This window comes from Diaporthe citri, assembly GCF_014595645.1.
Source record: "Diaporthe citri strain NFHF-8-4 chromosome Unknown scaffold_10, whole genome shotgun sequence".
Taxonomy (NCBI): domain Eukaryota; kingdom Fungi; phylum Ascomycota; class Sordariomycetes; order Diaporthales; family Diaporthaceae; genus Diaporthe; species Diaporthe citri.
Window position 1 is genome coordinate 333,365 of NW_025064855.1, and position 25,102 is coordinate 358,466.

Genomic DNA, 25,102 nt, shown 5'->3' on the forward strand with positions numbered 1-25,102 from the left:
AAGCTGTGATACCACATCCACATCCACATCCATGCTATCCCAACACTCTCCACTCAAAGGCCCAAACTTCCCCTAGTTTCGTAGAACCTCACCCAGTCTCGCCATCTCCGCAGCAAGCTCCAACCCATACCGCTGCATCAGCATCGTGAACCCAGGGCGCATCACCAGACCGGGTTCCTCGTCCCCCATGCTCTTCCTCAGCACGGTCTCCATGTCCCCCTCGCGCACCCACGAGAAGAACAAGTCCCGCGACAGGGAGCCCAGTAGGTCAGCGTAGTTCCCCCGGAGGACAGCCTGCTCGTCGCCGCCTACGGTACCGAAGCGCGTGACCATGTTCTCTACCAGATCGGACGGGCTGTTGAGCGTCGAGACGAGGAGGCTGAGCTCTGCCACGCAGACGAAGTCCCTCTTGTCGATGGCGAGGGCGGCCGTCAGGTCTGGCGTCGAGGCTGGGACCTCGGCGAGGTGGAGGGCGTTGTGGCCGTCTGGGCCGCTGCTCAGCATCGAGTCGAGGCGCCGGAGCTGTTGGTTGACTTCGGTGGTGAGGGGGATGTCTGTGGGGGAGGAGGATGGGCCGTGGATCTGGAACTCAACCCAGAGGGGCCGTCTGTCGTCGGACCTGGTGGACGGGTTGGTCATGAGGGAAGTGGGGGGAGGGACGTAGATGCGCTCTGGCAAGTCGACCGGGAAGGGTGTCATGTAGAATCTGTGGGTCGATCTGTTAGGCGGGATTCGTTTGCTGCACCATGGGAGAGGCTCAACGCCCGTCAGAGGGAAATACTGGATGGGGGGGAGGGGCCCGGCACCTGGGGGGGACCGGGCCCTCGAGCTGAGGAGACTTACGACATGTACTTCCCAATGGGCGAAAAGAATGTCAAGACTCCATCCTCAGACTCCTGCTGAGCCAGGGTGTTGATCTTGTCCATCACGACGGCGTTGAAAGCATCGTACTCCAGAGTTCCCCCTCTTCTTGGCATGAACGCCCACACAGAATCATACTGTGCTACGCCTGGGCTGTCTTTGGACTGGGGACGGCGGCGCTTTCCAACAAGTACGTGGATGCCGAGCTCGCGCGCTCGTCGTTGTTGCATCACCACGTTGAGAAGGTTCATCTTGATGGTCTTGCAAACAACGGGTTGTTGTTGTGTGGATCCGGTGACAGTCCTGTGTTGTTGTATTGCAGTGGAAATCTTTATGTTTTGTGTGCGGGTGTGAGGGTCGACTTGGCCTTCAGTGGGCACTGATTTTCCTTTTGTATTTTGCTCCCTAAGGCCTCTGGTTTGTAGGAGACTGGTGAATATATGCATTCCAGTTCAAGGTGAAATAACGGCCAAACTAATGCGTGCACAGGCTTGGGTGATTCGTTCTCCTTGGAATTGAATATTGACTGGCTGGTGGGTAGTGTGCAGATTCACTGTGGAAAATTGAATCAGAGTATTCCATGTGCTTGTTGAGATTGGGAGTATTGTGTACCATCCTCATTCACTGAGAGCCAGAATGTATTTCTAGAGGAGACATCCTTGCAATAGCCCACAACCGACAAAGTAAATTATGTTTTTCAGCATAATATCATCTCTTGAAAGCAGGCTTGCTTTCTGTCATACAATGTGACAATCATTCCGTAAAACTATAAAAGCTGTTATGAAGAATGTGGAAGAATCGACTTGGGTTGGTAAAGTTGTGATGTTTGTAATGAACCTGACTGTACAAGGGGCCAAAGGGCAAGGCACTCCTTTCGTATGCGTACGCAGTATGTTTGCCCTCACTTCGCCATGTTCCTAATTACTGCGTCATGCCATCCTCTGCGAAAAAAGAAGATCGGGTCATTCCCTCACCATCGTCTGGTCAGATGGCTTTGAACGGGTGATATCCGTCATGCGATCTTTTAGCAGAGGCTCTTCGACTGCCCATCAGTGTCGGAATTGAGCTTACGGGCTCTCAGAAATAGTAGCCATGGATCTCGCCTGGGTCACTGATTTCTCGCTGGAGAAGTATATTCCAGCTCAGACCAGATTCCAGCTCAGACCAGATTCCAGCTCAGACCAAGCATTAACGGAGAGCACGGATATTCGCACCTGTAAAACGGGATGGTACACCAGTACATCACTTACACCATAGCTACACCTAATCAGAGCTCATCACCTAAGCCTATTTATATACTTCCATGCCTAATACCTATATACCTAATACTTATTTACTTAATACGGTATTAAGTGTATAAGTGCTGAGTATATGGGTGCTGGGCGTGTGGGTGCTGGGTGCTGGGTGTTTGAATTGGGTATGGGTTTGGTGATATATCGGTGTACCATCCGTTTTTGCAGGTGCGAATATCTGTTCTCTTAACGGAAGGGTTGGTGTTGTCTCCGGTATTAGCATGCGCAGTGAAGATGTTCTAACAAAATCAGGCAGTGCAACTGCTGAGGATTTCTAGATCCAGTCAAGAATAATTCTTGTTCAAAATAAAATTTAACATTGTGGTATAACTATGCGTCCAGTGCTTGCCTCTGCTTCTTGTGATACAATGGTGGCCAGGTACGGAGGAAGTGCTCCGGGATGCTTAGTCATTTGCGACTGAGTGCCAATCGACTGTTCGCCATCAGCAGTAGGCCAGACGGTCTTGCATCATATGGTCATCACAGGCAGGCGCGCCTCTCAGAGTGGCGACCTCTCGGCGTCGTGACTGATTTGTGCAAGATCAGGTGCATCTGGCGAAATACGATCCATCAATACCAAGATGATGCAGCAGCTAAAGCAGGAGCGCAGGTCAAACTGACATCAGCCAGGCTCATCCAGCCCAAACAGCGTCGTGCAGCTGACGTAGCTATGGCCTGGCCTGTGCTTGAGCTTTTCATATTTGAAGGAAGCTCGAGCACCCACGTACAGTTGTTGTTGGGACTCGTTTTGGCCATAAGCAATCGTCTTGACATTCAGTGATACCCATCTCATAGCGTCCGAACGACCACAAACCATTTCCATTTGCAAAACCAACACCCTGTCCATCACATCAAATACCATGTCGGCACCAAACATCGATTCGCTTGCTGGCCAGGGCGAGTTCCACAGCAAGAAGCCTGGCGCAGAGCCCCTCACGCATGGGGGAGTAAGTCTCATCCCATGAGGCTCATGCAATTTCTCGACGGATCGAAAGGCTAACCTCACCCTCTCCCTCAACAGCACAAGCCAGGAGTCAAGGTCGGCAACGACGCCGCCCCCGAGTTCAGCACGGAGGCGCACGAGCCCGGAACAGCTCCCAGCAAGGACGCCTTCCAGCCGAACCCGGAGTCAGAGGTGCCAGGGCAGGCACAGAACAACGTCGCGACGACACAAACAGACGCCCTGGGCAGCCTCCCCGGCGCGACGTCCGGCTCCGTCCACAACGCGACACAGTTCGGCAAGCCCGCGCAAGGCGAGTCGAGCGCCGAGGCCCACAGCGACAAGACCGAGCGCCGCACTGGCGTCGAGGGCCACCTCCAGTACGGCCAGTCTGCCGAGACGGGAGATGGCTCCGTCGAGGGCAAGGCTCGGGCGATAGGGGCTGACCTCGAAGGACGCGCCGGGGAGCTGGAGGGGCAGAAGGGGGCTAGTGGCGCGGCCGAGGGAGGTGTCAATTGGCCTGGTGCTGAGAGTGCTGAGCCTGTGAGCGCGGAGGCACTCGCATCTGAGAGACGATGAGGGGCCATGATCAACACCGCGTCCGGCGTGTGGGGGAACTCAACGACGATCCGCCAAGACGATGATTGCGCGGAGATTTAATGTAGTGAACGACGGAAGGAGTAATGAGAACTTTTGATGCGAAAGCTCTTAAGTATGGTTACTTATTTGACATTTTGAGAAATCACCCTCTCGGCATTCCGTTCCCCCCAGGAATGCATAGCTCCAGGCAATGTGTGAATTTATGTCACCCAGAGCAAGCAACTCCACTCGCGCACCTCCGGCGATTTCTGGACCCCTGAGGTCTCCCGAGGTCTGGAGTCGGGCTGCTCCGGGGAAAAGCTGTAAAGACGAGTTTGCTATTCAGCATTACCCCCCGCGCAAAGTCCCGGGCCCGAGCAATCCCCGAGTTCTTTGATGGAATGCCACGCTTGGTAAGAGGTTGTCAGGAGCAGCACCAGATACGATAGTTTCATCTTCTGGTCAAAGAACAGTGATTGTATGGAATAAGGTTAGACACTTTACATCATGATATGCCAAGAGACCAAACAGCACAGCAAACGACCAAAAGAATTCAGGCTCCTACCATTTGATCTCATGTAAGAAGTGATGTGACTGTCACCGTTTCAGTCGACATGTCATCTCACATATCTACTACTGCCATCACACCCTTTCGTGCCGGAAAGCCCACCAAGCACGACTTTCGGGCATACAAGCTGAGAGCCAGGTAACTGGCATGTAAGGTCTCCCTGGAGGAAGAATTTCTCTTCCTCTCTTTCGCATTCAGCAGCCTACATTCCAAGAACAGGTGAGAGACCTCGGAGAGATTCAAGCCAAGATCTTGTAGGGCCCGCCAAAAGGCCGGAAGGCCGAGCTGGAGAAAGACAAATTGGCTTTGCTAGCCCTGGGCCGTTCACGGCTTTCGCAGCGGCACAGCGTCTGTGCTTTAGATGGAGGTGGAGGGGGAATTTGAAGCTTATTGCGAGCACCGAGGATGACATTTCCTCGGTGGGGTTTAATTGTGGTTTCAATTAGGGTACATTCTAACTTCTCCCGCCTAGGTTCGCCCAGGGGTTTTGGTGGGTTTGGTGTGGGTGTTTGCGTGCGGCATCATGTAAACCGGAAGTTTGAATATCCCCACTTTATGGAACTTCAACATCGGACTACACGCGTTGTGGCATGTGTGGATCAGAAGCGAACCAACGATTTCAAATACATAGTTTGTAAGCCTCGATGAACTTTAGATGAATGTTACAGTCTCTTCGGGTACTCCACTCGTTCCTGTCGTCCTGAGTTCTGGCCTCCATGTCAGGCGACACCTCTTACCTGTCGGTGCCGAGGCTAAACGGGACCTGAGCACATTTGGGAGTCTGTATCTTGGACGACAATGTTACAAAAGCCTTGCACGGAGCTTTCGAAACAGACCTCAGTTGAAAAGATTACAGATTGAGTTCAGGCGGGGCTTTGACAAAGGCCGAGATTGCTCGAATCCACGGTGGACATCCGTTGAGATCGCGGTCTCGTCATGACTTTGCGCGGTGCTGCTGCCAGCCCTTGATCGATCTTGATAATTAATGTCCCTGCTCTTGCTGTATCACAAGGTTGCAAAACGACTCACACTCCGCACTCACAATGTCAATGCAAATTTAGGGCATACAAAAGCGGCTGTTTTCATAACCGTTTCCGCGGCTCGCTACTTTTTCCCTCAACGGATAGGTGATTGACCGTCCAGTCAAGCCAAAGATCTCGGCGTCCAAATTTCGCTGGCGACGAGTCATCGTCGGGTGAGGAGACTCGCAGGCTTTCTCTCCTCAATTGTGGAGTTGAGCGTGATCAAGGTGGACGTTCTTGGCTGCTGTTGAAGGTCAAAGCTGGAAGCACTGATGAACAATTGGGTAAAGGAACTTGCGATGTCATATTGCCAAGAGGGCAGAAACCCAGGCGTTGAGATGCTTGTCGTGGCTCAGCCTGGGATGACCCAAACCTTGTCATATTAGCCGCTCCCAAAACCCTGGCTACATCGCGCCAGACAGCACTTCAAAAATATCGCTAGCCGCCCACCGGAAGCAGCTATCTGTGCTTTGGGCACCGTTTCTCTATATTAGAGCCTCAACATTTGAACGTGATTTCCCTCACCTGGTCCTCGCTATGACCACTCGTCCTTTTCATTCCCCGGTTTGCACTGAGTCAATCGCCTGCAGACGGGAAGTTTTACTCCCGTCCTCGACAAGCCTGCGGTTCAAGCGGAATCGCCCTGACCACCGCTTGGCCGAGGCACAGAAGGGGTAGCTTCGATTTCAATTCAAACCGAGCTCCTCCGATTAAGGTTTGTGGAAATCTGTGTGGAGGGCGACCACAGACGCGCAGACGAATATCTGGACTCTGTTGTGCATACCTGAGCAATGACAACTTGGCGTGTGTCCTGCGAGAAGCCGGATGACCAAGTGACGCGGCTCGGCGCCGTGCTGTGACGTCTGGTAGTCTCCATACACCACCAGCCATTCGGCTGCATCCCATTGAGCTTGAGCTGAATCCCATCCCGGTTCCCGGAATCCCACCCAGGCATGCTACACGAGAGCGACAACCCAACTCTCGAAAAGGGAGAAGTAAGCGAGAAAGGAATAAGCGACATCTGTCTGTATGGGATGAATCTAATATGACGATCTCGGTGTGCTTTGACGCCGATTCAAGCTTCCATGATGAGATCCCCTCTGGACACCAGCCGCAGCCAGATGCCACCCTTTGTTGGGCCTGTATATAGTGCCCAGGAATTCCAAGACCAAACAAACATCTCGGCAGACCACTGCACCTGCACGCTACCAGATTCAGCTAGATGCCGCATGCTGCTGTCGGATGTCACCCTAGGCAGGCGTTCATCTTGAGATAAGACTGGGCGATGTCTCTCGCTGCCGCAAGCACGGGGCTTGATGTCCCACACCCGCGGCAACTTCCGCTGACGATCCGTGACCACTCCACGATGCCGAATTCGTTTCCTATTGAGCGCCGGGACCAGAAGTCCATCATCGCCGTCGGTGTTATGTTCAGCATCCTCGCTGCTGTGGCTGTTGGGATGCGGCTGGTGTCGAGGAGGATTATCTGCCGGGCGCTTGACTGGAGTGATTATCTGATAATAGCAGCATGTGTAAGTATTTTGGAATTATGAGAGTCGGGAGAAACAGGAGAGGGACTGACTCTCATTGAAGATAACGGTAATATCATATTGGGCCACGGCATTGGCAGGTAAGCTAGAGCCACTGAGTCCATTATTGCCTCACCACTTGCTGACAGAGTCGGTCGAAGGCGTTGTCATCGGAGGATTGGGATTCCACGTCGGCGAAATAATAGACATGTATGGCCATGCAGAGGTGGAAATCGCGTTCCAGGGAGGTGGTCCATTTCGAATCTCTCGGCCACCCACTAATATATCTGTCAGATCTCATTCGTTTTGCAAATACTCTGGGCCATAGCAGGGGGCCTCTACAAAGTGTCGATACTTCTCTTCTATATCGAGGTCTTCCCGACCCTGAAGCGCTGGGGTCGGGTCATCATGGCCGTGATCTTCTGCTACACGCTCAGCACGGCGTTGGCGGCGGTGCTGGTCTGCGAGGATGTGGATGATAACTGGGACTACGAGAACCTTTACCAGGGGAAATGCGGGGACCGGATGCTCGTCTTCCGTGTAACCGGGGCCCTCAACATCGTCTCGGATGTCATTGTGCTGCTGCTGCCTGTCCGAAATGTTCTCAGGCTGCAGCTGCCACTATATCGCAGGCTAGTCCTTCTGGCCACTTTCGCCCTTGGTCTCTTGTAAGTTCTGGCTTCGACAATCCAATCGTGGCAGACATTCCAGGGGCCCATACTAACACATGCATGCTTAGCACCTGTGTAATCAGTATTATCCGACTAGGAACGCTCTCCAGCCTCAGCTCCGGCGACTTTCGAGATACGCCCTACGCAATCATGCAGACAGTCATATGGAGCGGACTGGAGCCAAGCGTCGCCGTTATCCTGGCCTGCGTCCCGCTGATGCGGCCTCTCGTCCTCCGCATCCGCGGCGTGGTAGGCTCGTCCGAGGACCGAACCAAGTCTGTGTCGGGTAATGGGCAGTCTCTCGGCATGAGCACGGCTCCGCGGGCGCTGGCGTACAACCAGATCCGCGACAGCATTGCCATACCAACCCCTACGGCCAAGGTACATAACATGGAGGCGATGTTGATTTCGAGAGACACTACCCCTATTTCTGATGTGGAACTAGGAACAATTGTGCATTCAGGACATGGTAAATAGTTGGATCGGTGTGACGACTTCCAATATGATATTCACGATGTACATGGTTTGCAAGTCTACGCACAATGTCACGTAAAGCGCAGAATCTCACTCGCTCTGGATGCTCAGAGCTTATCTACCACACGATCCTGCTTTCCAGCCATTTTTTGCCATGTTTGGAAACTGATTTAGATCCTGAATACTGGCACCCTGGGTCTGCGACACATCCGCGGTGTGGGAAGACGCTCAACAGCGATCCCATCTGCAAATAAGGCGGGGGCGGGGGTGTGGGAGAAAGGTGTTAGGGTGAGGAGCATTCACGACACCAGCGAGGGGCCGATAGAGTATCTATGTAAAGAGGACCCAAAACAAATTCAAGCAGTCGTCTCTAAAATGTGTGCAGAATATTGAGTTAACGATGACTATGATGTCAAAACCTTTAGCAATGACCATGCGGACATAATGACAGCTGCAAAGTTTGAGGATGTTTCGGTCAGCCATATGACACCATTATAAGGCCCGCCGGCATACACGTATCTCATCCTTTGTCTGTTGATCTCAGATCTTGAGGCACGCCTCGAGCGAGTTGAGGATGGAAATCGCCCAACGCAACATCACTGCACCGAAGATGGGGCTGTAACTCCCGCTTTTGCCGAGCCGTCTCTCCGACATAGTCCATATCGAGTCGGCAAGCTGTCGGAGGTAGGCAGATGTTCGATGATCAAGATGTTCCTGAAAAAAAGGGTTTGCTCGTCCGCGTTCGGAAGTGTGAAAGTCTTTAATCTACATAGGGCGCGAAATTCCTACCCGAGTCTAACCGTGGCAGGCGGCAGCGTGGCCACTGACCGGACGAGGGGAGGTGGCCATCACTTGGAGAAGCAGCACATTGGCCCTGTTTCGGCGTGATATCGTTTGACCGAGCCAATGACGAAGGAAATTTGTTTAGATGAGGTGTGAGCAATTGCGTATCGGAGTAGACCGAAAATTCCATACAAGTTGTCTCGGCAGCAGCTTTAGTTCTGAATAACCTGTACGCCATCGTCTGGACTCGATTCCGATGACGCCCCGCCGAGAGGCTACTTCGAACATTGCTCGAGCGATCTGCTTTTGAATTCCGGCCTCGTATTTTGTGCTCTCAGCGCCGTCCAGATCACTCGGTTGCCCAGCAATCCAAACTACCTGATCCCACAATGACCGACGCCGAACCCAACGCAGTGCTGGTTTCCAAGACCGATGATGGTATCACTACGATCACCATCAACCGGCCGCATCGCCGAAACGCGATCGACGGCTCAACCGGTGAAGAGCTGACCTCTGCATTTCTGGACTTCGAGGCGGACCCTTCCCAGAAGGTGTGTGTCTTCTATGGAGCCCACGGGACCTTCTGCGCCGGCTTCGACCTTCACGAGGTTGCCGCGTTTGTGGAAGCGTACAAAAGAGTGTATTCAGTTGGTTGTACGGTCTAAAAAGCGAGCCCCTGAGAGGGGATACGATACGTGTTCTTATACCCGAAACGTGCCAAGACCTCTAGTCTTCAACAGCGTTCAGCCCCGGGCAGCCTGACTACAAGGGACCCATCGTCGATGCGAGCCACAAGGTCGAGGGGCGCAATATCGGCCCCATCGGCCCTTCTCGTATGCAGATCAAGAAGCCTGTCATAAGCGCCGTTTCTGGTTATGCTGTCGCTGGGGGACTTGAGCTCTCTCTTCTCGGTGACATCCGTGTGGCCGAGGAGGATGCCGTCTTCGGCGTCTTCTGCCGTCGCTGGGGTGTGCCCCTGATCGATGGTGGTACGGTCCGCCTACAGGCCATTGTTGGGCTGGGACGTGCCTTGGACATGATTCTCCCTGGTCGTGGTGTTGGTGCCCCCGAAGCCCTGCAGATGGGTCTGGCGAACCGCGTGGTGAAGAAAGGCATGGCGTTGGAGGAGGCAACGAAGATTGCGAAGCAGTTGCTTGTGTTCCCCCAGGAATGCATGAATGTCGACAGGGCGAACTGCTACTACAGTGCGTATGACGCGTCATCTTTCGAAGACGCGCTCAGAAATGAGTTCGACGAGGGAGTTAAGGTTATCACCACCGAGAGTGTTCGTGGCGCTGCTAGATTTAGGGACGGAGCTGGTCGTCATGGTGTTTTTGATTCCGAAAAGCTCTAAATAAGCAGCCCGTCGTGTCGATCTGAAATAAAAGCTATGATGGTTTCCAACGTGACAGGAGACCCTAGCAGTAAATTGGCAGAGTGAATATACATGAGATCCAGACATTCCAAATCCAGAAGGTAAGCTTATCGCTTGGAACGTCGCGATACAACAAGCCTCTGACACCGACTGCGGCCGCGAGTCCAAAGACCAAGAGAGAGACACCGCTAAGCAGCGGCAAGCCCCAGAATAGAGGGCAGATGATCCCCCAAGCGCACATCCAGAAGACTGTGATCCATCTAGCACAGCCATCACCGACAACGAGCGGCAGCGTCCTCCGCCCTCTCAAAGCGTCCCCTTCTTGGTCATACATATCCTGGGTATGCATGGTCGTGACTATGGCTGCCACAATGATTCCCAACCATTGGAAGAGCGGCATCGAGACATCGGAATCAGGGGCCCCCGTCAAAGGCATCGTGAGCTGAAATCCAAGCGCCACTTCCATCGCCCCGGATGCGAAGCAGGAATAGCCAACGGCGACGATTGCGTTGCGCAGGAGCGGATGGCAGTCTCCGCCGCCGAACTCGTTGTACCAGGTCCCGAGGAATATCAGAACGAAGTTTTGGCGCAGACCGCCTGCGACTAAGGTGCTGATGAGGGGAGTTATGGCATAGATCCAGTACATCAGCCTCTTTGACTGGCTGGGCGAGATACGACCCTGTGGCAGTGGGCGCCACGGCTTGTTCACGGCGTCTTCCGAGACGGACAGGGGAGCCCTCTGATTGTTGATGGACAAAAGAAGCAGGTTCGCCCATACCCACAGCAGCACGAGAGGAAGTCTTAGGATCGGGTTGCTCCCCGTTGCGGCGATGCCGAATTTATGCGCTGCTAACGCGTTGATAATGCCGAAGATAGTGTTCGGCATGACAATTGTTTTGAGATCGCTTAAGTTGAAGAGCCATAGGGTGTGGCAAAAATAGGCAACACGAGACGTTAAGCCGTCCTCGGTCCTATAGAAAAGGTTATTATGAGTCCAAAAGCTGGGTAAAACTATGAAAGACTGCACTCGGTGAAATGTTCGGGGCGAATCGGAGTTTCGCATACCTCGTTGTAATTTGAGCAGAAGACAGGTTGTCCATAGTCATCATTTTGGCTAAAAAGGTTTTTCTGTTGGAAACAGAGGCCGGTGGGGTTGAGTCGATTCAAGTCGGGAAAATAATGCTCGTCCTCCTGTACGCGAAGGCAATGATTAAAAGCGATATAAACTTGCCCACGAGGATCGACGATGCTCAGCGGTAATGTGGTGTCTTATTCTGAAAGCTCAAGGTATATCCTCTTGAACACGAAAGGTCTGTTGGAAAGAGGATTGTGGGAATTTGGTTTGAAGACTTCTCGCAGATGTATCAGGGCATTAAATATTTCACGTCTCACCCGCCCCCATCCTCGACAAGTTGAACTCAAAGGACGAGGCTTTGGGCATGTGGACACGGATTCCTTCCATCAACGATAACATACAGAAAAGACGGATCAGGATCCTGGATACAGTATGCAGACACACACCATCAACTCAGCCACCGAAAATCGAGAAAACAGAAACCTAACAGGTGGGAACATGTCACGTTCAGATCACGGTCCCGCACCTTCTTGCCTCTGCCAAACAACGAGGTGTGTGATGCCCGAGCCTTATCGTACCTTGAAAATCATGAATTGCTCACCGTAATTCCACTGTTGAGACCGGACGGTGATGGTAGTGAAAAGTCCAAGCCTTACCGGGGCTTTTCTCGCAAGTATTTCATTGTATGCAGATCGGTCTCCCTATTGAAGAAACGATAAACTAGCACCCGTTCGATGGGTGCAAGGTGACGAACTTTCACAATTCCAAATCAAGCAGCTGACGGATCTTGCATTCGGAGGAAGCCGTGTAGGCAGATCTCCTTACTCATACTCTGTGATGTTCAGCGACCCACGAGGCGAAGACGAAAAGGCACATCAGCCGGGTCGAGCCGTTGCCATTATAGATCGGAATGAGGGTGACCAGTTCCAGCCCTAGTAACTTATGAATTTATTTGGAATTACTGACCCACATCTGCCAAGAGCCTCACCATTCATGCCTGTGCTCTCACCGTCGGTATCCACAAGGTCATCTGTACGTGTGGCCTAGGGACGTGATTTGTGGAGCAGATGCTGACTGCTGGGGGGATTCGTGTGCAACCATTTCCGCATTCGAGCGACGCTTATGGGCGGATCAACGTGCAGCTGATATCTTATGGACTATTCCGTCTGACGTGATATCGCTACAGTTAAAGGATCGCTACATTACGTTGTGGCCTGCGAGCTTTATACCGAGAGCCTTGCACATGTAGACACAGCCTCACACCTCTCCACTGACTATTTGGAATGTTCGATGATGCTAGAGGAACGCAGTTCGGCACAAGGACTGTCTACTTTTGGACCCCACCAAGTCATGTGCTCTGGGTACAGTGACGGGTTTGTATTTTGCCGATATAGCGCTGCCATTGAGTCCAAATATCTCTGCGGTGTGCTGGAGCTTGGCCAGACATTGTCCACTGCGCCCCTCACTCCAGCGATTCCCCTTGTCCGCTACTTTTGCCTATCCCCTGGTTTGTATGTAACCTCTTCCTCTCATCGATGCGCTCAGAATAATTGTTAAATTTCTCTGATCCAAGAATTGCTCAGGATTTGCTCACAGGACCAACTCAAAGTGATTTGTATTGCTATCATGCTCTTTGCAGACTCAGTGTTAGAAGATGGCAAAATGATGCGTGTCCAAAGATTTCTGACTACGAGTCGTTCTTGCTGCATCTCTATGGGGATGATTTCATCGCTATTACAAAGTTGAACCTGTAGGTGCGCCACTGATGTCCTCAGCATCCGCACTCATGTCCGGCCAGTACGTATCTGGTCAGTAATCCTCCCGAACGACGAATTCCAACCAGGTAAAGTCCATCACCGGCTGGCACAACAGCTCTTGAAATGACGGCTGCTGCTGTTCTGGCCAAGGCATTCCCGATGCCGGCACCACCCCGTCTGCAACGCTGCGCTCAACCTGCATATCGGCACCCTGGGAACTGTGCTTCACTGCGTCCTCTGATTGCGGATTAGGTTCAACGTTCAAATGAGCTAGTATGGTCCCCTCTATTGCTTCGACGTGGCGGCTGCATTCTTGAGCCACCAGGTTCCCTGCTGTCTTCAACTGCTCTAGCAAGAGGGACGCCTCTTCGTAGGCTTCCCGATCCTGTCGACTGCCTATCCCATCCAATAGGCTTGACACTGCGAGTATGGTCAAAGACGAGAATAAAGACTGTGTATAAAAGCAATCGAAGGTTACGAAGTTGCCGTCGATCCAAGCTCGTGGGAGAAGTCTTATCGAGTTACGAGCCCACCGTATGCATGCTAGTGAAAGTGCCGTTGCGCTGGGTGGAATCTTGGGCGATGTAGCAGATGAGTCGACACGTGAAGCAGCAATCTGGAGCCGCAAAGCATGCAGTAGAACTGGCCTAGTGGCCAGAATCACGTACTGATGAAGGATCAGCCTGATGTACGAGCTGCGAAATTTTCGGAAGGGAATAGGATATGAGAAGGGGTACAACCTGATAGTAACGTAGGTGAAGGGAGACTATTTTTGAAGCTCATGATGGTCATCCAGGGATTTGTCGTCAATTTGGAACCGACGAGATAGAGCTTCGTACCAGGACTGGAGATCGTAGAGGCAGGCCTGGGCGCGGCTCGAGACGTCTGCGCAAGAGCCCTCGGCTTGTTTCCGGACGCTGTAGACAGATCGGATGATGGAACATAGCAGCCTAGCTAGCGAGATGTTTGCAACGTGGTATTCAGCATCTCCGAAGCTATCACTCGGAGTGGACGTAGGCCTTTCGGCAGGAAGGTCAAGGTCAATGTCGTCGTCTTGAATTGCTGGTGGATGGTTTAGCTTCGACGCAAAGATTCGATCGAGAACAAAGGCCGTCTAAAAGAGGTGTTTCCGGTGTTCCCGTATCCTGGGATCTGGCAACTGGGATTCTGGAACATTCAGGTGCAGGCCGATGACAATAGCAGTACGCGTGGCTGTACCCGCAAACTTGAAGAGGTACGCACTGTATCGTCGGTTCAGAGTCATGCAGTAGAAAGACTATATAGCTATTAGTCATCGTTAGGACAAATGAAAGGTCTGGCTGACCAAGAGAAGATAAAGCTCAACACACTCAACTTCGGGCCGCTCGTCGAGGTATGGCAACGCCTTGGTTGCCTGAGCGAAGTACGCCATGCCGGGAAATCCATTAACGCCGATGGATTTGGTGATATAGAGCTCTCCAATAGCGAATAATGCCCAGCTCCTACATCGCAGGATGGTGCCAATGCGACTTGAATTATGGCTTATCTGCTCCCAAGCTTCCTCAGCTGCTTCTCGTTGGACGATGCGGTAGCAACGGCCAATATGTCTCATAGCGGCCTCGATCAGAAACTTGGCGCGGGAGGAGCTAGGCCATGGGACGTTGACATCGACCAAGGACATCAAAGACTCGTTCGTAGCATGGTTTAGTCGTAGGAGGTGGGTGGGCTCGGGAACCGCAGGGTCTGCGATGACTTGGCGAAATCGAGTTGCGAATGCGGCATCAGCGGCTTCACCGATGAGGACGGGGCTTTTGAAGATGTTCATGCTGTCAAACCATGGGCCAGTACTCACGGCTGGACTCGTTTCGGTTTTCTCCTCGACTGTATCAACGGACAAGTCCCGCTGAGCACCTCTGGAGGACTGAAGTGATTGCTGTGTGGCATCGTGGGATGGATCCGTGTCATGGGCATTATCGCTCTCGGTGGCATGGTTTTCGGCCGACTGTGGCTGGGTAACAACTTGTCGCTTCAGTATCTCAATGTCCTGGAACAAATTGTCCAGGAGACTTGGATCTCGAAATGTTAGAAGGTCGTGTCACGAGCTGGGGTGCCGAGCTGACACGTCCACTTACCTCTGTGGAACCTTGATAGTTCTGTTCCTTTGGGGGTATGAGCATTCGATTACCTTCTCGGACTGTTGACAATTCTGACATGGGCAGCCTCCGCTACACTTCACTTTTCTTTCGTGGCATCGATAGCACCTATAAGAGTTGAGCGTGTTACATGACACTGGGTCAGGACTGTAGGGCATGGGCCGCGAAAGACTCACGCAATAATTTTCCCTGGGGGTAGTATGCTCCGAGCGCTACGAGCAGCAGCGCTTGGACGGTTTGATCCCGGGCTCCTCGGCATCTTGCCTCTTCATGCCGAAGCTTGAATTTTGTCAGAAATGAGAGAGTTTCGGTAATATGGCCTCTTGAGAAAAGTTTAGATGGTCTGTCTCGTATGGTGACAGGACAATAATGCCTGATAATGCGACATCACTTCCCTCGGTGTGAACTACGGGCGCTAGCACCTTTCGCCGAAGTTAGTGACGCTTGAGTCAACCACCAATCCGGCGTACTGGAAATTTGCCGAAGTGGCGACTGGCTCGCTGAGTCGTCTCATCAGGGAAACCCCATTGCAAAGGTCCTTGTATTGGAATCGGGTATCTGATAGGTATCTCATGGTTTATGTATAGTTAGTGGAGGCAACTTTATAAGAAGTTGATGACCATGAGAAAGCCATCCCAGACTTGCGACGATGGTAATCCGACCCGCTGCATCTGCTTTCTCTCCAAGACAATCAGACATGACTGTTGACAACTACTACCATCATCACAGCACCAGCAGGTGACCGTCTGCGTCGCGACAGACGGCAATCAGGGCAGGGGTCTCGCGTATGGAGCGAAAGTCTTTGGATGCCGCTCTGTCGACTATGTCCACAGCCATGTCAGCCCCGAGCGTGCCAAAGCGATGATGGATTTTGGCGCGATTGTGATCCGAATCGACGGAGAGTACAAGGCGTCTGTGGACCGGGCCAAAGAGGACGCGCGGGTGAACGGGTGCTGCCAAATCTTGAGACCATCACCCACGTCTTTGTCTGCGGGGGCGTGGGCAGTATTGCCGCAGCCATCTTCATGGGCTTCTACAATCGGTTTTGCGAGATTGAAAAACCGTGCCGCACCGTGAGGCTTCCGCGCTTCGTGGTCGTTGAACCAGCCGAGGCAGACTGCTTGTTTCAGAGCGCAAAGGCAGGAGAGATGCGACTGGGCGAGGGCAACCTCCAAACTCTAATGGCTGGGCTTGCGTGCCGGAGCCCGTCGCCTGCTGCTTGGAAGATCCTCAACTGGCTTGCTAGCGACTTTGCTGCTGTGCCTGATTCTGTTGCGATTGATGGAATGCGGGTGTTGGCAGAGGGTAAGCATGGCGATGTTCCGGTTGTTTGTGGGGAATCATCGGCTGCAAATATAGGCGTTCTGCTAAAAGCTGGTAGTGACGAGGTCTTGCGTGAGAGACTTGGTCTCAACGAGAACAGCCGGTGCGTGATATTTGCCCTGGAGGGCGCAACAGATCCCAAGATTTACAAGGACCTTGTGGGGAAATCAACTAAAGATGTGTTCAGAGTACAGGGTGAATTCTTGGAACAATGAGAGGGAGCATTTGACTTTGGACATACCACGCTCTTCATACATATAGTACTGGCCTACCAAGAGACTTGTCCTTTCCAACGTGCCACCCCTGTTGCGTACGTCCAAAGTACTGTGTCCGTTGAATGCTTGAGCCCAGGCGATTGATAGTATGGACTCAGCGCATTACAAGCCGCGGCCTACCGAGAAGACGTAGAAGTTGCTCAACTCCTTGTTTCCAGCGGCGCAGACGTCAACGCACCGGCTTGCAAACATGGAGGAGGGACTTGAAGCATTTGGACATGGTCAATTCCTCTTGGAAAACGGTGCGGCGATCCCTGCTGCCGGCGTCGAAATTTCCTTTTCTTGCAAGACGTACGACGTCCACAAGACGATTTCAGACATGCTTCATATCTCTGCTTCGGAGTTGGCAGCGAGGTATGGCCGCAATGGCACTCAGTCACGAGACTACCATGAATATGAGACAAAGTGGAAAGAGGATCCGACTTACGAAAACAACGGCTAGAGTCAGCAAGGGCCCGGTCACAAGTGTGTCATATTTAAATTTTATAAACTTTCGGCAGGCCTTCTCGAATAATCTCCACTAACATTCACGTGTGTTTGAAAGAAATCTAACATGATAGTGATATATTCTTCCATAATCTTCGCGTTTAGTTGACAGACTGCATAGTTCTACTGGTATCCAAAGACGTTGGTAGCACCTTCAGGCTGAGCGTATGTATGGTGTCAAGGAGGCGCTAAGGAGGTGGTCGGATAAATACCATCCGCTCGAAGGGCAGGCTTATCGCCTACCCCACACCGCTTTGAAACTATACACATGACTCTGCAAACATGGTTCAAAACGGCCAAAGACATGAACAGCTGGTGCATTGAGGTCATTCACGTCTAACAGTTGCCCAAGATGCAGAGGCCCTCCAACATACGCCACGCCCGCAAGGACGAGCTCACCGCCATGGCGCAGCTCTCAATCAGCGCGTTCCGGGACAGCGGGCGGCAGGTGAACGCCGCGCTCTTCCCGGAACGCCTACGCGTGAACCCCGGCGACACGGATGAGATAGAATTATCGGTCAGGAACATGGTTCGGACTTTCGACTACAAGAACCGCCACTACATCGTGGCTGTGGACGATCAGGACACCATCATGGGCTGGGCGGAGTGGATAAGCGGTGAGGACCCCATCGAGGAGTTGACGCCGGAGGAGCGTGAGAAGAAGAGAGCTGAAGGTGTCGGGCGGTTACCTGAGAGCTTCGACTTGCAGGCAGCCCAACAACTCGGACGGGAGGCTGAGGAGTTGTCGAAGAAGTTGAGAGAAGCGTTGGGTGAGGAGGGATTTCAAAACTCCTGGAGTAGGTCGAACGATACCCTGGCCGTCCATGGAAGATCTATCTTTGAACAAAAGCTGAAAGCGGATCCATAGGCCTGAACTCGGTCGCCGTGGACCCGGCGCATCAACGCAAGGGTGTGGGCAAGATGCTGACTCGTTGGGGAATGGAGCGAGCTGCGCACGAGAAGAAGGCCGTGCACTTCCTGTCAAGCCCGTCGGGCGCCCAACTGTATCGTGCGATGGGATTTGAAGAAGTCGGATCCGGTGAGATATTGGGTGGTGTTGAATATGCCTTCATCAAGAGGGCCGAGTAAGGTGATCTACAGCCAAAATCGTCCGCTGTCGTCGGAGGCTGGTGGGGGGCGGGGAAAGGTTTAGGGGTCGCAATGACCACTCTCCGGCTTGTCCGCACACACCCCCGGTCTTAAATGCCAATACAAGGCCGTTCAGCCTTGGAAAATGAACAAGCTGTAACAGAGTACCTGACTTGGCTTCAGCTTTACGGTCTAAATTTGGTGGGGAGAGTCCTGCCGGGGTTTTGACGGACTTATCCGTGTTACACAAGAATGGAGAACTTTAGAAGGCTCTCAGCTTAACCCCCGGAGAAACATTGTGGTAATAACAGACAGCAAAGATAGTCTGCTGCACAACGTTGCTTTGGATCCGTCAATTGAGTGATCTTGTCCCCACATTTTCGAGCCTATTCCTTGATGACATTACAGCCTCAGCCACCTTCTACACGGCTGCATCATGTGGATCTCTGACTACCCACAATACAGTAAGAACCCACCTCTTTATTCGTTCGGCCGAGAGAATGAGCCAAACTTTGTGAAAACTGTCTACCTGGTATCAGTTCATTCAGTCTACCTGAGACTGAAGCGAACATGCTACTGGTTAAGATTTCTGGAGGTATACACGACCACCTTGTTCCAATGCCTGCTGTGACGAGCTGAAAAACTCGTCGTCTAATTTTGTCTCCTGTATGATCTATATCGGTCATATACTACAGGTTCACAGATATTAGCCTTCCTTTGACATCTTGCTTGGAATCACGAATCCCCATGTTTTGACTTGAGGATCATCTAAACTCTCTAGCATGCTGCTGCCAGCTTGAACTGAATAATGGCGTGACTACGCGTCGACGAGCATCACGATTTGCGACATGGCCCCACCCGCTTCATAAGAGAACGGAACTTATGGTTCAACGCCGCGAGATAGCCATATGCGTCCCCTAAATTAACTGTCTGTGCGGGGGAAGTTCTGGTCCTTCGATGATCCGATGCGCAGCCACTCGGGCTTCTGAAAGCTGATGATGATCTGATTGCGTCTTCATCCCTTGATCTCTTATTGAAACTCTGCAGCCGGCGATCCTTGAGAAGCCTTCCAGTGACGTGTGATCACTCGCCAATTGAAACTTCGAGTAGATTGTCTCTACAGCGCCTCGATGCGGGTGCAATGTGTGACAAAGGCCGATCATATTTACTGGACCCTGAATGTTCTGAGCACGATCGCCTGCGTTACCATCACGCAGTTTGAGTTGTGACCGCACGTGTCTTTCCTGGGTCCCCTCCCCTTCTCCGCCGGTTCCCCAAGCGTCGGCATGGCATGCGATCGACGCCTCTACCCAGGGGATCATGCTCACTAGTCAGGGACAAGCCCGGCTGCCATGCGTCAGCATTGCCCAATCAGCCCGGCCGGAGTAGCACAAGTGCCGTCTAGCGGCACCAGCCCCCTTGAAACGCTGGGATGAACCCATATTGACGTCAAATATAGATGTGGCTTCCATCGCGGCGCGAGTCCCTTCTCGACCACCCGAGCGACGCGCCTAATAAGCTTGTCGTTCATGGCTTGGTGCGCCCAATTTCCTGGAACCCTACGAACGGGAATAGGCGCCAACACCGCCCTCGGGTCGGCGAGTAAGCCCGCAATGCCACAGCCAACATTTTAGTTGGAAGGGTCTGAATTTAGGAGGCATGACAGGCGCACTTGGCTGTAACCGTCTGATCTTCAGCCTTACAGGTCACGATGGTAGGCGCCCACGAGGGAGCGAGAGAACAAACCTGCTCGGGTGCATCAGAAGTGGTGGTTTTGGGCAGAGCCGGCCCCGATTTAGCAGTGTGGGCGCCCGAATCAGGGCATGCAAGAGTCAGTCGCCTCTGGATTCGCAGGCGCAGAAGTTCGGAATAGGGGTTCGGACAGAGGGAAGATCCCTGACCAGCCTTATATGCATGAGACGCTGAAACGTCGAAACATCGGCCTCTGGGGATAGGTTCCCCCAGCCACCCATCCACGCTCTATTTTGAACCTTCGTCCGATGGGAAATTGTGGGGTCTGCCAGTGGTAGATGAAGGGATGTGATATGGAAATTGCAATCGTCGCTGCTTCCACCAAGACACGCGTCGGACGGAAGTGAGCATATAACTGCTCAGCTTCTCCCAGCCTAAGACATGCTCTTGCCGTCCATCATCACAACAATAACAAAAACATTCAAGCCTCGAGCACCTTCTGAGCATTTTCTTCGCCAGTACTTTTACTTCTTTCAAACCGTTGCCGGGTTCAACGCTGGTCTTCCGCCTCATAACACAAACACATCACTCATATCACACCTCAACCTCTCTACGCACACACAACGCAGTACTGAGTGAGTACAGCAGCGTACCTTTCATCACCAACCTACAACTCACCACGAAAAACACAACCTCCATCCAAAATGCCTGTCCACTTCGAGACCCCCACCCGCTTCCACCCCGAGAACGCGGCCCACGCGCACCCTGGGTCCGCCTCCCGGAAGAGGTCCGAGTCCATCCGCAAGCGGGCTCCCACCCCGGCCCCCATCGCCCGCCGCTCCTCCGCGGCCTCCACGTCATCAAGCTCGTCAACCTCCTCCTCCCGGAGCACGGACACCCTGAAGATGACACCCTACCGGAAATAAGCTCCTGTCTCCATCTTCCTAAGGGGTGACGCAACCAGCGGTTTTCAAAAGACGATAGACAAAGACGCGCAGGAGGCCAAGGCCCTCAAGGAAGGGCGGGGTTCGCATTTTTTTCTTCTTCTTCTCTGCGTCGGAGACGTGCATAGCAGGGACACACAAAAATGTTGTACTACCTGGATTGGAGTTGTTGATGTATTGATGATTTGTTGTGAATGAAGCGTGTGATTTCATTTGTTGTCGAGCTCGCATGGATCTGGAGTATCGGGAGGGTATCGCGTGTATGAACCTGGGACCTGTTCTTGTTTTCTTCTTCGCTTCTTCTTGTTTCTTGGGATACCCTCACCACTTTCGCTTCACATAGCTTTTTTTCTGTATCTTATGATGTACTGGCCCAAGTTGCTCCTTTTTGAAAGCAGCCGGCCTTCTCTTCCGCATACCTGGGCACCTCCAGGCGGGGACTTCGGGTGGCTAGACTTTGTCGATTTGACATTTGGAATTTCAACAACATTGTTGCTCAACACTGAGACCGTGTGACTTCGTGATTTGCATTGAGTGACTATGTCTTCATTCGAAATTTTGCATGTGAACACAGTCGTCGAGTATTCCGGTATTCAGCCAAATCGAAGACCGATCGATCATACCGTACAAGACTGAGGTCAGAGATACGTGACCCGGTCTCCTCGGTGATTGCAACCCTCCGCTGCAACGAAGTCTAATTGACGTTCTGACGACCTATCATTAAGGCCTGATTGAGATTGGGGTTCTTCACGCGAAATCTAGGTTCCCATCCACCGGGTCGAGGTACGTGCCCCTCGGAGAATACCTGGGATCTCACATGTTCGCGCTTCTCCCCTGTCGCCTTATCTCACTCAGTCCCTCATTGCGTACCTCATCGAACCCAACGCCTCGGCACTCAGGCCCGCCGCGGGGGCATGCCTGCCATGTCCAATATACTCGTCCTCCTGCCATCAAATTCCACGTAATGGGTGTTATTCGTCACGTCCGTGTGCACCACAAGCTCTACCACGTTGAACCCTGGTCTCCACGCCGTTGCATAGGCACGGCCGTCTTGGCCGGCGTGCGTCGAGACCGGGATTGGGGTGGCTGGTGATCCTCGCGCCGCAGGGTCCGCCGCCCCAACGTCGACGACGTAGGTCCGGATATCCCGCAGGACGACAAACGAGTGCCTGTCGCCGTTGTTGTTGTTGTGCACAGATAACTCGTGCAGGATACCGCCCGAGTCGCCCACCCGCGCGTAGAACCCGTTCGGCCCCGCATAAACCGCGACGGGGATCGGTGCCGGGCCCACAGGGTCTGGAACGTCTTTGGGGGCCGGCGCGGAGGGGTTTGGGCCGGGCCCGCCGGGCTGCAGTGTTAGTGCCTGCAGGCCCAAATCTCCGGGGATTGATTGATCCAATTTGGGTGGGACGGGCGCTGAAGCTCTGTGGCCCGAAGAGATTAGTCAAACGAATGGGGGGTGTTTGAGAAGATGGCGCGTCGCAAGTCAGAGGGAAAAAGCTCACACCACCGGAAGCAGCCATGGCGGATTCTGGAATGGCGGAGAGTCTAAACCTCAAACGGGCGGAACTTACGAGGGTGGATCTCTCAGGAGACTTTCGATGGACGTCCTGTTGGGATGATCATCTCCCAACTCAACCCAATCTCTTGCAAGAGCTGCAGAGATCATATCTTGCGCCGCGGTCAGGGTAGGTCTGAGTGAAGGCTGGTCCACTTGTGGATGATGATCAGCCGTCTGTCAACTCCAACGCACCCGACGGCCCCCCGGCGGTGGGTCTCGGATCGAATTCGGTCTTGCGAGGAGATCTCACCTAAACACCACATGACAAGGTATTTGAGTTGGCTGTCATAATGGTCGAACTCTGGATTCTGCACCCTCCCGCCATAAGTCCAGGTCTCGGAGTCCTCCGCAGAAGCGCCGGCAGTCTCGGGCAACCTCAGACGCGTAGGTTGCGGAGGCATCTCAGTCATTGTTTGGGTAATCAGCTGCCACATGATCTGCTCAAGTGAGACGACATTAGATCTGGCCTAGTCCGGATGAGAGAATAGGTCCAGGGGCACCTACGAGTCCGATGCCGTACATGTTAGTCCACGAGTCGTAATTGCCAGCCGTCTCCTCTCCTTCTGATATTGGTGCATTGGTCAAGTGATTCCAGTCATCGGTGAATTGCTCCTGAACGATCAAAGTTTAGTGTGTGCAGTCGTCCGAGTAACAAAATTATGAGACGTCGATGTCACTCACCGGCGTGAAGCAAACAGACTTTCCGACCCTTCTCCGGCCTACCATGGTAAACCTCCATGGAGCTATTAGCCTTCATGTATCCGGGTTGAGTCAACGGGGATACACCCGAAATACGACCTCTACCTACATGTCTGCCCGATCAGCCTGTGAAAAGGACTCAGCGAGACCCAAGTCCCCGATCTGGCAAAGTTATTAGGTCATGCAATGAGACACGAGAGCTTGTGCGGTCACCTTGAAAACAGGCACAGTGTCGTGACTGAGGGGCCCAGGTGTTGAATCAAAATCCCCAATAAAGACTGTGGTGACGTTAGCTTGATCAAACGCACATGAGCTACCTGGACTGATTCTGTTTACCATTATCCGTGCTGATGTCGAAATGGATTATGGCATTCTGGATAGGCAGAAGACTGCCATCATCTCCTCTTGGGATCGTCTCATCGTGCGTGTTACCACCCCCCCAGCTGTCCGGGTATGCAAGCGCAATACATGCTTTCAGGACTGTTGTCAATACGCGCGTGAGCTTCCAAGGCCAACCCACCATATACCATGAGTGATTCCAACCTACGACATTGGAATATCTTCCACAACTCTCCATTCCTGAAATGTATGCCGGCTTTGGAAGCCTTTTTGAGCAAGTTTTCGAGCGAGTTGTTAGGCATGAGTTCCATCGCAAATATGTCTTTCCGGGTCAGTGGTTCCCCCTCTGCAGACAAGACACCCGCTTGGATTGCAATTGCCCGGTCCGAATCATTTTGTGGGTTCCTGAAACGTCGAGGTACATACTCTCTCTTCCCAACAATATGCCGAGCCCCAGACAATCGCTGTATCGATAATCAGACAGATCCAGAATGTCTTCGACATCACGCCAGGTCATTGTAGGTGAGTACTCACGTCCATGTGCGCAATTTCTGACGCCAGATCTGATCTCTCTGGCTTCTGGCACTTGACCACCACTTTCTCCCGCTGTCCGCCGTCCCCGAGCAGCTCGCAGAGCACAGCAACCGCCTGGCCTCCCCAGCCGAGGATTTTGGAGATACTGATGTCCAGAGGATCCAACGCAGCCTTCACCGGAAAATACCCCTGCTGGATCTGCTGCTGGACCTGTGCTACCGCCCCCGGGCGTTCTTGCCGCAGCCCTAACCTCCCAAATTGAGTGTACCGCCGCACAGGCTGATCTCGGCCGGGCCTCGAGCCTCGTGGAGGACGCGTCCTTGTTTTCGGCACGGGCAAGTCCACGAAATTGGGTCTCCGGGCGGCCAGGTTCCAGCGGCGGCCTTCGCCCCTCCAGAAATAATCGAAGTAGTCATAGGTAGCCTGGAGGGCAAACTTGATCGAGTCGTAATCGCCATCCCCTGGGGCATATCCACCCAGGCGGACGGCACTGCTGCTGTCGGAACTACTGGAGTCGGAACTGCTGCTATCGGTACTACTGTCAGCAGCCATCTTGTGGGGTTATATGTGCTGCTACTTGGGCTGATTGTCTAGAGAGTACAAGATAGTCCCGTAGTAAATTAGGAAGACGAGTGAGCTATTGCGATATGCTAATAGATACCGGCCGAGACGATCAAAGGCGAGGATTGGCCGAAGTGCCAGCTTGAGAAAAGTAACCTAGAACAAAGAATGTACCGTGATAATGTCAGGATGACTACCCGGACTAACCGCTTCCGGTAAAGGAATAATAAATCGAAGTCACCGAAGAGGCTGGGAAAGAAGTTGGCCATGTCGATTGGAACGTTGGGAACAGACCGAAGAAGTTTAGACTTCTGTGCGAGATGCATGATGATCAAGCGCTACGGAATGACAATATATTTTCCGGAAGGATAGACATAATGGTCGCTGTGACCGAAGGTCCGACTATTCTATAACGTGACATGCTGCGCGCCGTACACAAATTTTGAGGTTAGTTTGCTTCAAAGCAACAAACTCAACCCTCGAACTTGGTCCATCGGGGCAAACGGGAAAGCTGTAAGCGCCCGACTCTCAATCCCTGGCGT

General features: G+C 52.8%; 10 protein-coding genes across 10 annotated transcripts; 6 read left to right on the top strand and 4 right to left on the bottom strand.

Moving 5' to 3' along the window:
• Positions 1-72: 72 nt before the first annotated feature.
• On the bottom strand, positions 73-1,112 carry INS49_003319 (uncharacterized protein; the record flags this gene model as incomplete). Its single annotated transcript, XM_043164113.1, has 2 exons — positions 73-706; positions 844-1,112. The coding sequence occupies 2 exons, from the start codon at positions 1,110-1,112 to the stop codon at positions 73-75; spliced, it is 903 nt and encodes a 300-aa protein (XP_043018878.1).
• Positions 1,113-3,013: 1,901 nt separating this feature from the next.
• On the top strand, positions 3,014-3,672 carry INS49_003320 (uncharacterized protein; the record flags this gene model as incomplete). Its single annotated transcript, XM_043164114.1, has 2 exons — positions 3,014-3,100; positions 3,175-3,672. The coding sequence occupies 2 exons, from the start codon at positions 3,014-3,016 to the stop codon at positions 3,670-3,672; spliced, it is 585 nt and encodes a 194-aa protein (XP_043018879.1).
• A 2,956-nt stretch (positions 3,673-6,628) lies between these two features.
• Positions 6,629-8,014, top strand: INS49_003321 (uncharacterized protein; the record flags this gene model as incomplete). Its single annotated transcript, XM_043164115.1, has 5 exons — positions 6,629-6,793; positions 6,855-6,891; positions 7,122-7,458; positions 7,530-7,842; positions 7,907-8,014. 5 exons carry the CDS (start codon positions 6,629-6,631, stop codon positions 8,012-8,014), a joined length of 960 nt encoding a protein of 319 aa, XP_043018880.1.
• Positions 8,015-9,107: 1,093 nt separating this feature from the next.
• Positions 9,108-10,072, top strand: INS49_003322 (uncharacterized protein; the record flags this gene model as incomplete). Its single annotated transcript, XM_043164116.1, has 2 exons — positions 9,108-9,372; positions 9,459-10,072. 2 exons carry the CDS (start codon positions 9,108-9,110, stop codon positions 10,070-10,072), a joined length of 879 nt encoding a protein of 292 aa, XP_043018881.1.
• A 64-nt stretch (positions 10,073-10,136) lies between these two features.
• INS49_003323 (uncharacterized protein) lies at positions 10,137-10,979 on the bottom strand (the record flags this gene model as incomplete). Its single annotated transcript, XM_043164117.1, has 1 exon — positions 10,137-10,979. The coding sequence occupies one exon, from the start codon at positions 10,977-10,979 to the stop codon at positions 10,137-10,139; it is 843 nt and encodes a 280-aa protein (XP_043018882.1).
• A 3,243-nt stretch (positions 10,980-14,222) lies between these two features.
• On the bottom strand, positions 14,223-15,316 carry INS49_003324 (uncharacterized protein; the record flags this gene model as incomplete). The annotated part of the gene is made up of 3 exons (XM_043164118.1): positions 14,223-14,970; positions 15,037-15,057; positions 15,234-15,316. The coding sequence occupies 3 exons, from the start codon at positions 15,314-15,316 to the stop codon at positions 14,223-14,225; spliced, it is 852 nt and encodes a 283-aa protein (XP_043018883.1).
• A 390-nt stretch (positions 15,317-15,706) lies between these two features.
• On the top strand, positions 15,707-16,595 carry INS49_003325 (uncharacterized protein; the record flags this gene model as incomplete). The annotated part of the gene is made up of 3 exons (XM_043164119.1): positions 15,707-15,709; positions 15,787-15,999; positions 16,026-16,595. 3 exons carry the CDS (start codon positions 15,707-15,709, stop codon positions 16,593-16,595), a joined length of 786 nt encoding a protein of 261 aa, XP_043018884.1.
• Positions 16,596-17,493: 898 nt separating this feature from the next.
• On the top strand, positions 17,494-18,230 carry INS49_003326 (uncharacterized protein; the record flags this gene model as incomplete). Its single annotated transcript, XM_043164120.1, has 2 exons — positions 17,494-17,938; positions 18,010-18,230. The coding sequence occupies 2 exons, from the start codon at positions 17,494-17,496 to the stop codon at positions 18,228-18,230; spliced, it is 666 nt and encodes a 221-aa protein (XP_043018885.1).
• A 2,396-nt stretch (positions 18,231-20,626) lies between these two features.
• Positions 20,627-20,848, top strand: INS49_003327 (uncharacterized protein; the record flags this gene model as incomplete). The annotated part of the gene is made up of 1 exon (XM_043164121.1): positions 20,627-20,848. One exon carries the CDS (start codon positions 20,627-20,629, stop codon positions 20,846-20,848), a length of 222 nt encoding a protein of 73 aa, XP_043018886.1.
• A 913-nt stretch (positions 20,849-21,761) lies between these two features.
• INS49_003328 (uncharacterized protein) lies at positions 21,762-24,829 on the bottom strand (the record flags this gene model as incomplete). Its single annotated transcript, XM_043164122.1, has 11 exons — positions 21,762-22,290; positions 22,441-22,579; positions 22,678-22,864; positions 22,932-23,039; positions 23,109-23,160; positions 23,236-23,288; positions 23,340-23,404; positions 23,463-23,606; positions 23,674-23,929; positions 24,000-24,525; positions 24,768-24,829. 11 exons carry the CDS (start codon positions 24,827-24,829, stop codon positions 21,762-21,764), a joined length of 2,121 nt encoding a protein of 706 aa, XP_043018887.1.
• Between the last annotated feature and the right edge of the window lie 273 nt (positions 24,830-25,102).